Source organism: Diceros bicornis, chromosome 23, assembly GCF_020826845.1.
Source record: "Diceros bicornis minor isolate mBicDic1 chromosome 23, mDicBic1.mat.cur, whole genome shotgun sequence".
Classification (NCBI taxonomy): domain Eukaryota; kingdom Metazoa; phylum Chordata; class Mammalia; order Perissodactyla; family Rhinocerotidae; genus Diceros; species Diceros bicornis.
Window position 1 is genome coordinate 19,612,025 of NC_080762.1, and position 16,843 is coordinate 19,628,867.

General features: G+C 39.3%; 1 protein-coding gene across 1 annotated transcript; it reads right to left on the reverse strand.

Moving 5' to 3' along the window:
• Window positions 1-9,727: 9,727 nt before the first annotated feature.
• Window positions 9,728-14,360, reverse strand: CALHM4 (calcium homeostasis modulator family member 4). Its single transcript, XM_058566844.1, has 2 exons — window positions 13,803-14,360; window positions 9,728-10,114 (listed from the first exon to the last, which is right to left on the reverse strand). The coding sequence occupies exons 1-2, from the start codon at window positions 14,358-14,360 to the stop codon at window positions 9,728-9,730; spliced, it is 945 nt and encodes a 314-aa protein (XP_058422827.1).
• Between the last annotated feature and the right edge of the window lie 2,483 nt (window positions 14,361-16,843).

Consider the following 16,843-nt stretch of genomic DNA (forward strand, 5'->3'; position numbering starts at 1 on the left):
GGAACTCTCCTGATAATGGTGAGAATCAAATAAAATACACGTAACTTGGCAAATATAAAGTGCTTATTTTTCTGCATTTCCTCAGTTCAAAGAAATCAATGATTTGTTATTGGGGAAAGAGCTGCTGGGCAGAGGGAAGAGCCAATGCAAAGGTCCTAAGGTGAGCGCCCACTTAGTATTTTGGGAGGTAGTGTGGCTGGTGCACAGTGAACTGGTTGGGGGGTGGGGGGGTAGTTTGCAGTTCACGTAGGGTCATTGGAGAATTTAGATGGAAGAGTGACAATCTGACTCTATTACTATAGAAAGACCACTCTGGCTACTAAGGAAATATACTTAAGGGGAACAAATTATTAAGGTATGGAGACCAATTAGGAGGCTATGGCAATAATCTAGGCAAAAGACAATGATGGGAACCAGAGCTGTAGGAGTGAAGGTGATGAGGTAGTGATCAAATTCTGGATATGTTTTGAAGGTACAGCTGTCGGGATTTGATGTGGGTTCTAAAAGAGGAGTCAAGGATGATTTTTGGCTAGAACAACTGGGCAGACGAAGTTCTTTGAGCAAAATGACAGGTAAGGAAAACAATGAGTTTGGCAAGGAAGTTGATAGATCCTCTGAAGCTCTTATGCTTTCTGTTGCTGTTCTCTGTTCATCTTTATTGCTAAAGGAAAATGTCCCTAAGAGAGTCGTCTTACATTTTTGTACTCATCTAAGTTTCTCCTGCAGGTAATGCAAGCTCACAGTTGCTGTTTCCTAATATTGTCAGTCTTTAAAAATTGTTTTGATGTTTATTTTTACTTTCCTGTGCCTATGCGTTTTCTAGGCAATCTCACTACTCTCAGAGGTGCAGAATGGAGAATTTCCTATTTAAAGGTTAATCTTAGTTCTGAAACAGTTCATGGGGCTAATGGTTCATTTCATCAGGTATCTCAAAGGCTCATCACCAGTCACAGATACTGATAGACATATAGTATTCTAATTCTGTATACTCTGAAGAGTCCCCTGAAGGGTAGTGAATCTCGGCATCACTTCTAGTTTTGACTGACCTCCCTGCTTCCACTCTTATCTCCTAGTCTACTCTGACTCAACACAGCAGCCAGAGTGATCCTGCTACAGTGTAAATCAGGTCATGTCACTCCTTTGTTCATAACTGTCCCCTCAAATTAAAGGTCCCTGTCTTTATAATACAGGCCCTGTAGAATCTGGCTCCCGGATCCTTCCCTACAGCTCTTGTCATCTCTCTGACCTTACCTCCTGTCTGCTCCAGCCACACTAGCTTCCTTGCTGTGTCTCAAACATGCAAGGCAGGTTCTCCTCCTCAAGGTCTACACTTGCTGTCTGGAATACTCTTCCTCCCCTGCCCAAGCGGCTTATTCCCTCACCGCCTTCAAGTCTTTCCTCAAATGTGATTTTTTTCAGTGAGGCTACCCCAAGCACCCTACTTAAAATTACAACCACTCCCTTCTCCATTCTACCTATCCCCATTACCCTGTTGTATTTTTCCCATGGCAGTTTAAAACTACACCAGATTTATTTATTATGTTTATTTTCTCTATCCTCCTACTAGAATGTTAAGTTCCACAAGGGCAGAGATTTTATTTACTGTTGTATTTTAGCACATAGGGCAGTGCCTGATACAGAGTAGGCACTCAGAAATTATACATTCTCTGAACGAGTGAATGAATCCAAAGGAGTAGTAACATGATATGGTTCTAAAAGCACTGGACCAGGGGGTTATAAGACTAGTTTAGAGCCTTTCTTTACAATTGATTTACCATATGTCTTTGGACAAGACACGCCTCTCTGGGTCTCAGCTTCCCCATCTAAAAAATGAGGACGTTGGGCAAAATGATCTTCAAGATACTTTCCAGATGTGAAAGTCTATGATTCCTCAAGATCGTGCTTATGGGACTAGACTTCAGAGTTAGCAGTTAACATCTCTGACTTAAGGTGTCATGGCCAAAAAAGTGTTATCTGTGGGTGGAGTTGTTACTCTCCTAACAACCTTGATGCTAATGTTCTTGAACCATATAACAAGATGGGGCTTCAATTCTGGGCAACAGCAAAGTAGGGACAACCCGAGTTTTCAGTGGGCTGCACTGCCAATATCACCTTGCACGTAAAGACGAAGTTTAAGATGGGCAGACAAGAAATAGCATCAGTACATGTTCCTTTTCTCCCACCCTTAGCAATGACCATTTTGATCATTTTGATCTTCTCTTTGACTTTTCCTCTCTCTTCCTCCTCCTCCTTCTTCTCCCCCACCCCCCCACCCCCCTTTGCTTTGGATCTGAAAGGGACTAAGTGAGGAAGCAGGAAAGAAAATGAAGGAGCAAAAGAGGTATGGAAGAAAGTAGGGTTAGTGAAATGCAATACGAATTACTTAAAATGTATAGAAGGAAAATGAACTTGAGAGTTAAAATGGAATATTAAAATTTAAGTTAAATCACTTTTTTGGCTTCCTAGGAGAAAATACGGTGAAAGGTTGAGTCAGGGATGCCCCTAAGGGTATGGGCAAACATGTTTTGTGGGGTCCCTGTCTATATAAGCAATTTTATTAAAAGATGTATTTTAGGGGGCCAGTCCTGTGGCTGAGTGGTTCAAGTTCCACACTCCGGCTTTGGTGGCCGGATTCACAGGTACAGATCCCAGGCGTGGACTTACCCCACTCATCAGCCATGCTGTGGAGGCATCCTACATGCAAAATAGAGGAAGATTGGCATAGATGTTACACAAAAATAAAAAATAATAAAAAAAAATAAGAGATGTATTTTTAAAATGTATGGGCCCACATAAGACACAGTGATCTGCTGATGAAGATTTAGAATAACAAAGGCACTTATGCATTTGTTTATTGTTTAATCAGTGCGCATGAAGATTCTCCATAGTGTCCATGCACCTTGTCTTCCTGTTCCGGTTGAAGAATCATCTATTTATGTTCTTTATTGTCAAATGCACTGTTCCTGTCTAATTTCATATCTCCCACAGTGATACAAACAAAACAAGAAAGTAGCAGTGCTGTTACTACTGCAATGCCATGGCTCTTGTAATTTCTGTTGAAACAATGTAGCTCTTGCTTGCAGAATCCTAATACCATTTATCTACTGCTGGTCACATCATTAGTCATTAAGCTCTATCATCCATCATGCTGCTCATGAATACTGGCTTCCAATGATTTTTCTCAAAAATGTGCTTTTTTGATGATGTCCACAAATGCAAGTCTTACCCAAAGTTTGCAGGAAAATGTGAATGATCATTTGTTTTCTAGTCGTGTTAAATTTACTACGCATCTTCCAACAATGTATTTTCTGGATTTTTTTTCAGGCTGTAGTCGCTGCATCCCTAGAATGGGATCTCTTTCGGTGCTGGCTGCGCACCACCTTCCATACATCGCCACCAGGTGGGAGAACAAGCGACACGCCTGTGGGCGGAGCCAGACGTGCGGTCCGCTTCTTGTGCAAGGAACGCGCTTGACCAAGCGGGGAGAGTAGGGGGGCGCCAGGCTATCAGAGGCCGGAGAGGACGGCGATGTGAAGGGCCGGCTGTAAGCCTCGGAGGACTTGTCGCGCCGTCCCAGCGCGCTGCCTGTGAGAGGCGCGCAGCCTGCGCGGTGCCCACCCTGGGAGCCAGCGGTGCGCGCACTGAGTACAGGACCTGCCCACCCGCCGGCTCGGGTGCTGGAGGCGGGAGTTGGCACTTCTGCTCAGAATACCCGGGTCTCGCCCCACTCAGGGAAGAGGGTCGAGAGTGCGCGGAAGGAAAGAAACCGGTCCACGCTATTGGGTCCGACTCGGGGCGCCCCATGCAGGCGGGTCCCAGGAAATTTCTGAGAATGAGCTCAAAGCACTTGGCGCCCTGATGGCGGGCAGTACTGAACTGCGTACTACATTATATTATTCTAGCTCTGCCCGTAATAACCTGGAGGAGTTTTGCTTTTGGCTTTATCTACCCCTCAAAATATAGACCTTTCTCACAGGACCTCAGAGGATCTATTAAATCATTATTGGAGTAAAGATGCTTCTTCTATAGGCAGCCTTCTGAAATTCCAGTTATCTCAAAGTGAAAGAATGGCAGTCATAAACTAAATAATAAGCTGATTACTCTTGATTTATAAAATTTATATAAGTAATAAAGCACCACATAGATCCAGATTAGTTTTTTTCCTTTGGCATTTGTTTTTCCACATTTCAAATGCCGAAATATGTCCACATTATGAAATAGTTTATAATATATACTTCTGTTGATGTCACTAACTGAAAGCTACTGAAGAAAAATATATTTAAAAAATTTTTATTTGTAGTTTAGGCTGAAACATTTATAAATATATATAAAATGTATATACAGCTGTTCTTTCTGCACTTTAGAACTTTATAAAATATTAGAACACATTGTATTTGCTATATTTATAAAATATTATAGATATATTTGCTTATTTTCCAGGAGCAACAGTTTTGTCTAGGGCAGAGCATCAGTGCATGCAGAATCATAGCATGCTTGTGCTAGAAATTACCTTGAAGAGGTCTTAATCCAGGGGACATAATGCGTGACAGGCTTGTGGGTTCATAAACTCCTGAAAGGTGTTGGTTTGTGTATTAGTTTCTTATTGCGACTGTAACAAATTAGCACAAACTTAGTGGCTTAAAACAATGCAAATTTACTATCTTATAGTTCTATAACTATAAGAATAGTATCTATTTCTTACTTTTCTGACGCAAATCAGACACAGATCTCACTGGACTAAAGTCGAAGCATCATCAGGGCTGTGTTCCTTATGTAGGCTCTTGAGGAGAATCCATTTCCTTGCCCTTTCCAGCTTCTAGAGGTTGCCTGCATTCCTTGGCTCATGGACCCCTCCATCTTCAAAGCCAGCAATGGCTAACTTCTCAGGCATCACTCTGACACTCCTTGACACTCCTCTTCTGTTCCTGCTTTGCCTTCTCTCTGACTCTGATTCCTCCTGTGACCCTCTTATAAGGACCTTTGTGATTACATCCAGCCCACCGGATAATCCAAGATAATCTCCCCATCTCAAGATCCTTAACTTGATCACGTTTGCAAAGTTTCTTTTGCGGTAAAAAGTATAAAATAACATTCACAAATTCCAGGGATTAGAAACGAGCATCCTTGTGGAGGCCATCATTTAGCCTACCACAGTATGCACACTCTGAGGTATGTGAGCCTGTGTCTGTGTGTATGCACAGTTTTCTGGATATTTCCTCAAAATAGCTTTCCCCAGAATGGCTTTTCAAAGGGGTTTGTGACTTAAAATAGTTTAATCGCTCATTCCCACAATTTTGTCACCCTCTCCTATTTCCTCTAAGGGAACATTAAAGTCCCAGAGAGATTGACTTGTACAGCACCATACGAATGATGAAAGACCATGTTTTCCTGACCCCATTTTGACCCTTTGTAACTATGGTCTATTGAAAACAAATTGACAGATTATAATGGTGTCTCACCCATTCCCTGTGTAAGAAAGAGAACACCTGAGACTCCTGGGCAAGCTTGCAGCTAGACTGTGGCTCATAGAATCAGTGCCACTGGCTGTTTGGTAGCCCAGGTCCAAAGTTATGCCCCAGCAAGAGCAGACGAGTCACTTTGCTAAGAAGCACAGTGCCCTGCAGGTGGTCCCTTATATATGCAGGTACAGTGGACGTGGAAAGAGGGGGCTCAGACGTGATGTGGCACCTTATCGCTGGAGCTCAGCATGTTTTAGTTATTCATTGACAGGAGTAGGAGGAGAATCCTCCTAACACCCACAAGGCCCTGGAAGGTTGATAAGCTGCCTCCTGTTGCTGTATTCCAGCACAGGCTATGAGTGCAGGGTCAGAAAGCAGACTTCCGGGCTGGATTCTGGCTCTATCACTTTAGGTATGGGACTTTTGGCAAATTGCTTGACTTCTCTGTATCTCAGCTACCTCATCAGTGAAATGGAGGAACTATCTTATTGAGGTCAGATAGACCTGGATTCCAATTATGACCCGTCATTCACCAGTTTGTCTACTAAAATAATTAGATCAATGAGAAAGCATTTCATTTGTATAGCACTTTACACAACATTCCTTTGCATTCTCTATGTTAGTTAATGTCATTCCAGCAAGTCATTTTATCACATGTGACTGTTTACCAGTTTGTTATAAAGAGTAAATGGGATAATTTGTTTAAAGTTGCTGGCATATAGTGAGCACTACGTATTATTTTTACTTCTAATACTATCACTACCACCACAGATGGATGTAGACACCTGTCTGGACCACTGAGGGGCAGCAGAGGAAACAATACTTGGAATCCCTTTCTTTCTGAAGTTGTGTCTGAGATTAGAGAAGTTAAATCTTACCTGATGGTTAGTACAGAAAAATACTTTGGGTCACGAATAATGTCATTTGCCTCTCTGGAGATACCATCTGTTGCTATTTGGTCCAGAGGTCACGCTTACAGATTTGCGCCCAGCAGCTCAAGGACCTAGCTGTGCAGATGTCTACTCTGAGGATAGCTGAGGATAGCCTGCCAATATCTGTTCTTCAGTGACCAGCGCTAAATTTTGGTAGACTTATTTAGAAGCTAAAATTGTATCTCTACACTTTATATTGGAGGCAGCAAATAGCTACCTAGTCTTGCGTTTGGAAGGCCTTTGTTTGGCTGTCATATTTCAGAGTTCTAAGGTTAATGTGATTTCCCTTTAAGCTACAAACAGAATGCAAGAAAACGCTTTGTAAAATCACGTTGTTGTTTCTTATTGCAATCGAAAAAATAGAATTTTTTAAAAATGGAATTGGAGATTGAAAACAGAGAAAGGAGACAAAGAAGATGATGAGCATAAGTATAATTCTGCAACTCGGTTTTGGAAAACATAAAGAACACTGAGTAAAACAGCTCTAAATATGAGGATTGATTTTGTCTCCTGGAAAGGAGGCAACTTAGATTGTGACAGAGCAATGGGGGAGCTGACAAAGTTGAAGTTAAGAAATGAGAAAGTCTGTATATATGCCAAGCCACAGCATTTGATGTAGCAGCCCAAAGCATTTGGTAGCAAAATATAAGGTAGTATTAGCACATAATTGACTTTAATTATATGTTTTAAAATTATATAAGTCCATTAAACATAAAGGGGAGGAAATACGTGTTCTTAATGGAAAAGTTTTGTCTGGCTATGGAACAAAAGAATATTCTGGACGAAAAAAAAACGGGGGGGAATTTAATTTATTTAATTTGAAATGCATAATATACAGTGAAATCTCAAGGATGTGTACTACCCTTTAAATGTTCACATAGATGCAATAAAACCCTTTGAAGTCATGTGGAGGACCAGAGAATACTTATAATCCTTTGCTGGAAAGCTGTAGTGAAAGACCAAGATAAAGTGGTTCAAAATATAAACTGTGTATGTGATACTCTGAAAGAGTTTGATGTAGAAAGGGCTTCCAGAATCTAGTGGAAAGAAAGTTTCTTGGTGTTAGTATATATACAACTGTTATCTTGTTTCTGATTATGTAATGTTTTATCTTCATACACTCTTTGATTTTGCTGTTAACTGAAAATCTTATTGAAGAGTGTTTACTGTGGTATATTCCCTGAAAACTAGTAAAATGCAGAGGAATTTCAAAAAATCTCAGCAAAAGAATTTTTGAGCTGGAAGAGACGGTAGAGAACAAAGTGGATGTGACCTTCCATATTTACATAGCTCATTTATATCAGAGCCAAACTAAGACCCTAGTTACTTTCCACATTTACTTCTATTTTTTTAAAGTTCCTTCCTGTGATGTCATACCAATACTGTACATAGAGTTAGGTGACAAAGTGGAATAGCTTTCCTTGGCCATTTGAAAAAGATCCGTACATTAACATTCTTTTAAAAGTGGAATGCCAGCAAAGGTCTTTAGAGAAAGCTCAGAATCAAACTCAGTGATATTTTCCTTCCAACAGAAACAACCTGGGCCTACTACCATTCCAGGAAATTGTATACATATTGACCTGTATACCTATAAACATAAACATAAAAATCTTATGAGATTCAGAAGGGATCTCAAGAATTCATTTGGTTCAGTTCCTTGCCTTCCAGCAGGAAAGGTATCATTATCCCTATTTTATAGATGAAACAGTTGAGTCCCAGAGAGATTAACTGACTTGCTCAATAAGTAATGGTGAGGGAGGGACATGTCTCCTGTCCTAGCAAAATACTACACTATGCATCTCTTATTGGTTAAAAAAAATAGTTTCCTTAAAATTCATTTTATATTTGTTTCTATTAAGTTTGAGGGACCCATAATTTCACACAAAATAGACTGTTTCTTGCATGATGTGTAAAAGTAGAATACCAAATAATTGATTGCATTTTAAATAGTCAAGTTCTCTGGTCTCCTTGAAAGTGAATCTTGCAAGTCAGCTTAAATCTTGGCAGTTGGTCCATTGCCCAGTAAGCAGCCATTGTTTTGCTTTAAAAAATAAATAAAAGCCCTCATTTTGCTTATTTTGGCCAATGAACCAGTTGCTTAAATGAATGTGGCAAAAATCAAGCACAAGACACATATATCAGAATTAAGATAAATTAAAAAATTGTTAAATATTACAATTGCAAAGTTGTGCAGACAAAAGTCAGGTAGGCATCTGCTTTTGGAGTTCTAGATAATGGATATACAAGTATAGGGTGCAGTCTTGCTTTCCCAAATGGATTTTGAGGGCAAACGTGCAATTTGATAATGAAAAGGCATAAATGATGTCTCTGTAGTGGAGCATAGAGGGGAAGATTTCTAGAATAAACTATATGTCGTGGGTATAAAAAAATGCTCCTAGTATGGAGGTGCTGCAAATAACATTTATTGCAGTAATGATGATATGGTAATGCATCATCTTCCCCTGGTGATGGCAGGATGACTCAAGACTGTCTTGCGTGGGCTTCTCTTTTACATATTACCAGTTTAGAAAGGGCTTTGTATCCTAATTCCCAAAAGGTCGGATATTTAAGCTTGAAGAAAAATGAGACAGCAGTGAAAAGTTCCTGGATGTTATGCAGAGGTAGAAATAAAGAAAAACCAGAAATTAGAGACAAGGAAAATAGAAGACATGGAATGCAAAGAAGAAGGGAGAAAGTAACATTTATTAGCACTTACTTTATGAAAGGCACTATGCCGAGCACTTTGCTTATATTATCACATTTAACCCTCACAACAGCTCTATGAGGCAGCTACTATGTGCAGATAACAAAATGACACAAAAATATTAATTTTCACATAGCTACTTAGTATCAAAACCAAGATTCAAATTTTGATATGACTTCAAACTCCCTATTTTTTTTTTATAATTTTATTTATTTATTTTTTTCCCCCAAAGCCCCAGTAGATAGTTGTATGTCATAGCTGCACATCCTTCTAGTTGCTGTATGTGGGACGCGGCCTCAGCATCGCCGGAGAAGCGGTGCGTCGGTGCGTGCCCGGGATCCAAACTGGGGCTGCCAGCAGCAGAGCGCGTGCACTTAACTGCTAAGCCACGGGGCCAGCCCCTCCCTATTGTTTTAATTAGACCAAAATAGGCATCACCAGACCATCAGTGAAATTTCAAAAAGAGATTGGCACAATTATCAGATAAATTGATTTTAGAAATAGCATTTTGGATGCACTTATGTAAACAAATAACAGAAGAGAGAGAGAAAGATGAAGAGATTACGCTGAAACTTCATCATCACAAAAATAAAGCACCTGTTCAGCAACCTGAATTGTGAAAGGCGCTATAATCAAGGTTTTAATTCAATACCTCTTGATCTGCTTTCCTCCTTATCCTCATCCACCCTGTCTCCAAGGAAGCTATAGTGACCTTGCAAGTCATCACCCATGCAGAGAAGGCTGGGTGCTGAAATCTCTCTCCAGTCCTGACACGAAGGAATACGTATGTGTTTGATATCTTCATTTCCAGGAACGAGGCCAAATAGTTTCTTTAGACGCTGCATGGTGAGGAAGCGGGAGTGCTGCTCTGCAGCTTGTTCAAAGAGCTCCTTCTCATTATGGAGATGGTTGGTCCAGTAGTAATGCTGCAGAGAGGTGAGGGGAGAGCAGCACCTCGCCAAACAGCAGGAGATCAGAACAGCGATGGTTGCCAAGGTGATCAAAATCCAGCCCAGCATCTTCCCATAATTATTTAAAAGAAAAACAGAAAACATCAATACATCAAATGTTCAAGAAACAGCCATAGTAATAAGGATTCCTACAAAACTGAGAACTAAACTGTGGGTAAGAAATTTATTTTTCTAGTCTTTAACGTATTAACAAGGCGCTGATCATTTGATATGGAGATAGGTGTGATGGGGGGTAGAGGCCCAACCATTTCAGCTTGGTTTTTGGATTACAAAGGATATTGACCAGGTAATTGGAATGGATTCTAAGTACTGTCCTTGAAGTGGCAGAGGCTATAACCCACCAATTACCCTTGCATAAGGTACATAAACTACATTCTTTGCTTTTAGTTCAACTTTACTTTTCAACCATCAGGTACGGGCTCAAGCAGTCTTTGTGTGCTTAATAAATAATGGATAATGATGGTGATGAAAATGATGACATGATAGATAATAATGGTAGCTTCCTAAGGTGTCTTCAGTGGCTTCCTAAGGTGCCAACAAGTATTCATTGATATTTCTTCCTGAGTTGCTCTTGCCTTTTATTTTTTGTGACTGAAGAAGAAAGTCAGTGAAAAGACTCTTATGTCCCTACATGTGTAGCACTTTATTACTTTCCTTTTCAATTCCCTCCTCCTTCAAATAGTCACTTGCTGAACAGTTTTATGATTCTTTTTTGAAATGTACTTCGAAAGGAAAATGAACTAGATTTTATTTGCAAATGTTCAGTGTCCACTTTTAAAGCCTGATGTAAATGGCTGTTTTCTACTCTTAGTATCTCTTTTTTCCTTTTAATTACTCTTTTTTCAATATTTAGTGGTTATTATGTAAAGTGAGAAAGACAAGTTCCACACAATTAGGGAAGCCAGCAGTCAGCAGCCACACTCTGGGAGGTGAAGGTTTCTTCCACGGCTTGTGATTCACCGACAGGACTGGAATTACCAGTGTGTGCACAGGGGGATAGCTGCACTCTATGGAGGTTAAAACCTACAAAGTGATACTCATCGTGATTTAACTTAATAGAGGCCAGCATGGAGGAGGAAAGGCCATCTCAGATGCCCATTAATTCATCAGCTGTCATTTACTGAGCCCCAGGTTGGCCTCCCACCGTATGCTGTACGTGGTACTTGGTTATGGGAACTCAGATGTGAATAATTTAAGAAAGAATAAATTCATTCTTTCCACAGTCTTTAAGCCTAAAGAGGGAGACAAAATAGCAAGCCAAGAAATGTGGTAAAATGTGATCGTTTTTTATATGAGTGAACACAGGGCCCGAGGAAGCACAATGGAAGAGAAATGAACTCACTTAAGGGAGAGGAATATCTGGAAACACTTCCCAGGGGAGGTGATGCTCTGATTTAAATTATTAAAGAGGTGTTCACCAGATGCAAGAAATTGAGGAGAGTTCTAATAAGGCAAGAAGACAGAAAATTGAGAGTGTGAAGAGTTGGGAGAACCTCAAGAAGTTTGGATTCACAGGGTCATAGGAATCATGTGGAAAAGTGGTCAGGGGTCAGATGCTGAAGTACCTTGCATGTCATGTCAAGAATTTGGATTCGTGCTTAGGCTGGTAGAAAATCATTGAAGGATTTTATATGATGAGGGGGCATATCGTTCACCATACAATTTGCATTTAGAAAGATGATTTTGGCATGGGTGTAGAAGGTAGATTAAAATGGGGTGAAACTAGTCAGGAAGATATTTTAGAATGATGTATGGGCAGAGAAGGGATTTGAACTTAATATGGTCTTGTGGTCAACTCACAATAATCCTACTTAAAGACAATATTCCTCAAATGAGATTGAAGTTTGAAATAGTCGCAAAAGGCAACCTGGTAAAATGGAAACAGCATGATCTTCGAATATCTCGATCAGCCATTTATTAGGTCTATGAACTTATGAAAGTTACGTAATAAACCTTTGCGCTTTCATTTTCTCATCTGTAAAATGGGGTTGACTATACCTGTCTCTTAAGATTACGATGATTAGAGTTAAGATAGAAAATATTTACACAGTATATGATAAACATTTCAATAAATATTAGTTTTGTTGTCACTAAACCAAAATATCCACTGGCTGATGGTATTCGGAACAGTAAAACTGTCTTTTCACAGAAGTCTGTGTATGCATTAAGACATTTTATTTTGACTTTAAGAAGATCTTAGTTTTTCTTAAGCAAGAACATTTTTTAAAGTTAATTGCACCGTTGATTATCTGACTTTTCACCTGTCTTCACGTAGCTCCTCTGCCTGAACTTTAGGGCTAGTATAAAAAGGTTGAAACAAAGCCTGTCTTAATGAGATTCCTAATATTGCTTAAACTGGGCCATATGCCACACTTCAATATTCTGAGTGTTGATAGCAATTTTTTTGACTAAATAGCATTAGCACTTGTAAATTGTAATAACTGAAAAGTTATAGGTCAAAAAATGTGAAGCCTTTGCAATAAGTAGTTTAAAAAATAATGTGATTTTATTGTATTGCTGTGGTTTAAAAATGTATTTTTTCCAGGGCTGGCCCAGTGGCACAGTGGTTAAAGTTCACGTGCTCCACTACAGCAGCCTGTGGTTCGCTGATTCGGATACCAGGCACTGACCTACACACTGCTCATTAAGCCATGCTTTGGCGGCATCCCACATACAAAGTGGAGGAAGATTGGCACAGATGTTAGCTCAAGGGCAATCTTCCTCAACAACAACAACAACAAAAATGTGTTTTTTCCTCAAATCCCTTGGAGAAACTGATGAAAGCCAATGACTCTTTCTCTACTGAGAAAAATGTGCTTTTACACTTTTTAAACTTAACCTCTAAGTGCAATAGGTTCAGGCCTTCACTCCACCTCACGCCACCCCTCACCCAAAGCTGTGTAAGGATGCTAAATTTAGAACCATTATTGGAGTTTATTTTTATTTATTTATTTTTTTTTGGTGTGGAAGATTAGCCCTGAGCTAACACCTGTCACCAATCCTTCTCTTTTTTGCTGAGGAAGATTGGCCCTGGGCTAACATCCGTGCCTATCTTCCTCTACTTTATATGTGGGACGCCTGCCACAGCCTGGCTTGATAAGCAGTGTGTAGGTCCACACCGGGGAGCCAAACCTGCGAACCCTGGGCCCTGAAGCAGAGCACGCAAACTTAACCACTACGCCATTGGGCCGGCCCCAGGAGTTTATTTTTAATCATAATTAAGCTTCCTCTAATTTTAGATGAGATTTTAATGTACAAGAATGCATATTTAAGAATATATATATGCATAAAGATGAAATTTAGTAATATAGTGATAATAATTTTAATAACAATATCTAAAATTCATTGTTTTCAATATAGATTCTGGACACAGTACTGAGCACTTTAGATGTATTAGCTCATATATTACTCACTGCAACCCTACGTGGTAGATCCTATCAATATCCCCATTTTACAGCAGAGAAAAGTGAAGCATGGTTAAGTTATATAACTGGTTTAAGGTTTTGTAGTTAATAAATAGTAAAGCAAGATTCACATCCAGGTCTGCTGACTCCAAAGCCCCACATCCTAACTATATTTACATAGCCGTTCTGCAGCAATCACTTTGATGCATGGCATCTAGTTTGTGTTTCATAATTAGACAATACGAGAAGCAGCAGGAATGTGAAATATTTCTAGTGACTGTAGTTAATATGGGAGAGCATAGCAGAAAAAAGAAAAAAAATCAAGAACTTACTTGTGAGTGGTATCTGTGCAGAAGAGCTACCTCATCTCTTACCAAGATCATGTCAGGTGGAGCTGATTTGCAACACGGAAACCCAGCGAGGATCTCTTTCTGTTTGCGGGCACTGACATTGTCAAACACTGGGTAATGGTCCACAGATGCGAATTCACTTGCTGCACATTCGTAGTAGGTGCCTGTCAGCAGGGTCACCGCCAGCCATGTTAATGGAGCAACGAGCGCTCTCCCAGTGATGCTGAAGAACCTAAGGCAAGCCAGCTTGTGCTCCAGGGGACTGATTCGCCGGTGTGGAGGGGCACAGCTGCAGCAGTATTCACTGGAGATTGTCCACATCTGGCTTCTCAGAGCATAGCCAGCAACCAAAAGGATCAAGGCAGGAATGACCAGAAATGTAGAACCATAATAGAAATTTTTCCCAACCTGACAGGGACATCTGAACGTGAAAGAGGAGAACAGTTGTTCCCCAACAATAGTCAGAGCAGCGATTAAAGAATTGATAAACCTTCCACTCCTCTGCAGAGAAGATACAATACTGTTGGGAGTTGGGCTCATCGTTAGGAAGCTCTTACACAAATCAGCCTGTAGCCCTTCTGAACATTAGACTCCACCAGCTATAACCATTTTATGAGATCTTACTGGTTTAACTGGTTGTGTCAAGCTACCCAACATCCTTATATGTTTAAAGGAGTCTAGCATCTTTCCTTGTGTACTTTGTGAATCCTGAGCTAATAAATGCACTTCAAATTACTGCTGGAAAAAATTGAAGGAGAGATTCATTTGGTATGAATGAAGGGTAAAACTTCTTCAGTGTGTCTTCCCACTAAAAAGAGGATGGCCTGCTTACAAAGCCAATTCCTGCCATCTTTTCATGTGCTGCTTTGTGTGACACAAAATGCCCAGCACCAGCAAATAGAGCACTGGAAGCAACATAGAGAAAATTCTCGCCTATACTAGACCAGGATTTTGTTACCATAAAATTATGACTAAAGAATGATAGAAATTATCAAGTACTAGACGGATCCAAAATTTAGGGCTGTCCGGAGTGTTTATACCCTAAGAGTTCTTCCAGAAGATCCCACAAGCTTTCCCAAAAGAGAAAAACAAGGCTTGGGTACCCCAAAGCCAAACCACGACAAAGACATTGAAATTTACGTGAAAATCTGTTTGTATTGACAGAATCTAATATAATGTGTTGCTTTATAAGTTGCAAATTTGTTTATATGGTATTTTTTGTTGTATGAAAATGTGACATTTGGGTATTAATAAACATATATCTATAAGCAAGAAATAAAATGATCAGCTATGTAAGGTGTTTTCTATATTCATTTAATCAGCAAATATTTATTGTAAAACTGCTATATAAAAGGCACTGGACTAGGCCTGGTTGGACTTATAAAAAGGTGAATAGATATAAATGTCTCTTCTCAAATAAACTCTCAACTAGACATGGTTAAATACATAATTAGCAAATTGAAACATAATGCTGAGGAATTCACCCAAAGCACAGTACAAAAAGACAAAGAAATAAAATAATATACTTTAAAAACCAATTAAAGGAAATAGAGGAAAGATTTAGCAACTCCATGATCTGTTTAATAGGAGTTCCAGAAGAAAAAAATGAAGGGATAAGCAGAGAAGCAATATTGGAAGAGAAATAACAGAATTTTGCAGAATCAAAGACATTTCTCACATCAGAAGAGTGTTAGATGTTCTGAGAAGTGTAAATAAAGATAAATCCACATATAGACACATCATAGAAAAACTTCAAAGTGTGAAAAATAAAGAGATATTCTTAAAATCCACCAGAAAGAAGACATACATAACCTACAAAAATCTGATAATAGACTTACAGGAGACTTCTGATTAGTAACAATAGAGACCAGAAGACAATATCTTCCAAGTGCTTAGCACCGGCTAAACTATCACTCAAGACAGAGAAAAATAAAGATAAAGACTAAGGAAATTTAGCACCCACAGAACCTTATTAAAAGGATTAATAAAGGATATATTTCAGCAAGGAGAAAAATGAATTCTGAGGAAGGACATGTGAGCAAAAAAGAACGATAAGTACAAATATGATATTTTAAAATTCCTTTAATTATTAGCTGTAGAAATAACTACGTTTTATTTTAAAAGATACAACTAATGCAATACATGGTTATAATAAGATATCACTACTAAAATAGCTAAAATTAAAAAAGACTGACTATACCAAATGTTGGTGAGTATTGCAGACTAACCGGAACTCTCATACACCAGTGGTGGGAATATAAAATGGAACAACTCAGTTGGAAAATTGTCAGTTTCTTTAAAAGTTAACTACACAGCCACCATATAACACAGTTATTTATCTTGTAGTTATTTATTCAAGAGAAATGAAAGCACATGTCCACATGAAAATTTGTACATGGATGTCCATAGCAGTTTTATTTACAATAGCTGCAAACTGGAAACAACACAAATGTCCATCAAGAGGTGAGTGGATCAACAAATTGTTATATAGCCATATAATAGAATACTATTCAGCAAGATAAAAGGAATAAACTATTGATATATACAATAACAAAGAAGGAATTCAAAATGATTTTCTGAATCAAAGCATTCAAGCAAAGGAGTCCATAACGTATGACTCTATTTATATAAAATTCTAAAAAATTTAAATTAACCTATACTGACAGAAAACAGACCAGTGCTTGCCTAGAAAGTGGGGGAGGAGGAATAGGAAGAAAGAGATTACCAAGGAGCATGAGAAAACTTTTGGGGGTCATATTAATATGTGCTCATGGGATTTTAATTTATGGAGGTGATGGAGTGATGACACGGGGAGGTCAATGTCATTGAAAGAAGAATTTGTTATTTACATTTACTGAGAGAAGAGGTATGCCAGGACACACAGGGCCACATGAGGAAGCACCAAGTTTGGTCAGGAGGCAGAAAGGAGGAGTGGAAAGCCTAGGCCAGAGCTTTTATTGGGGTTTCCGTGGGAAAGGCAAGGCAGGCAGGGGAAACAGCTTAGGACTGGCTAGTTTAAATAA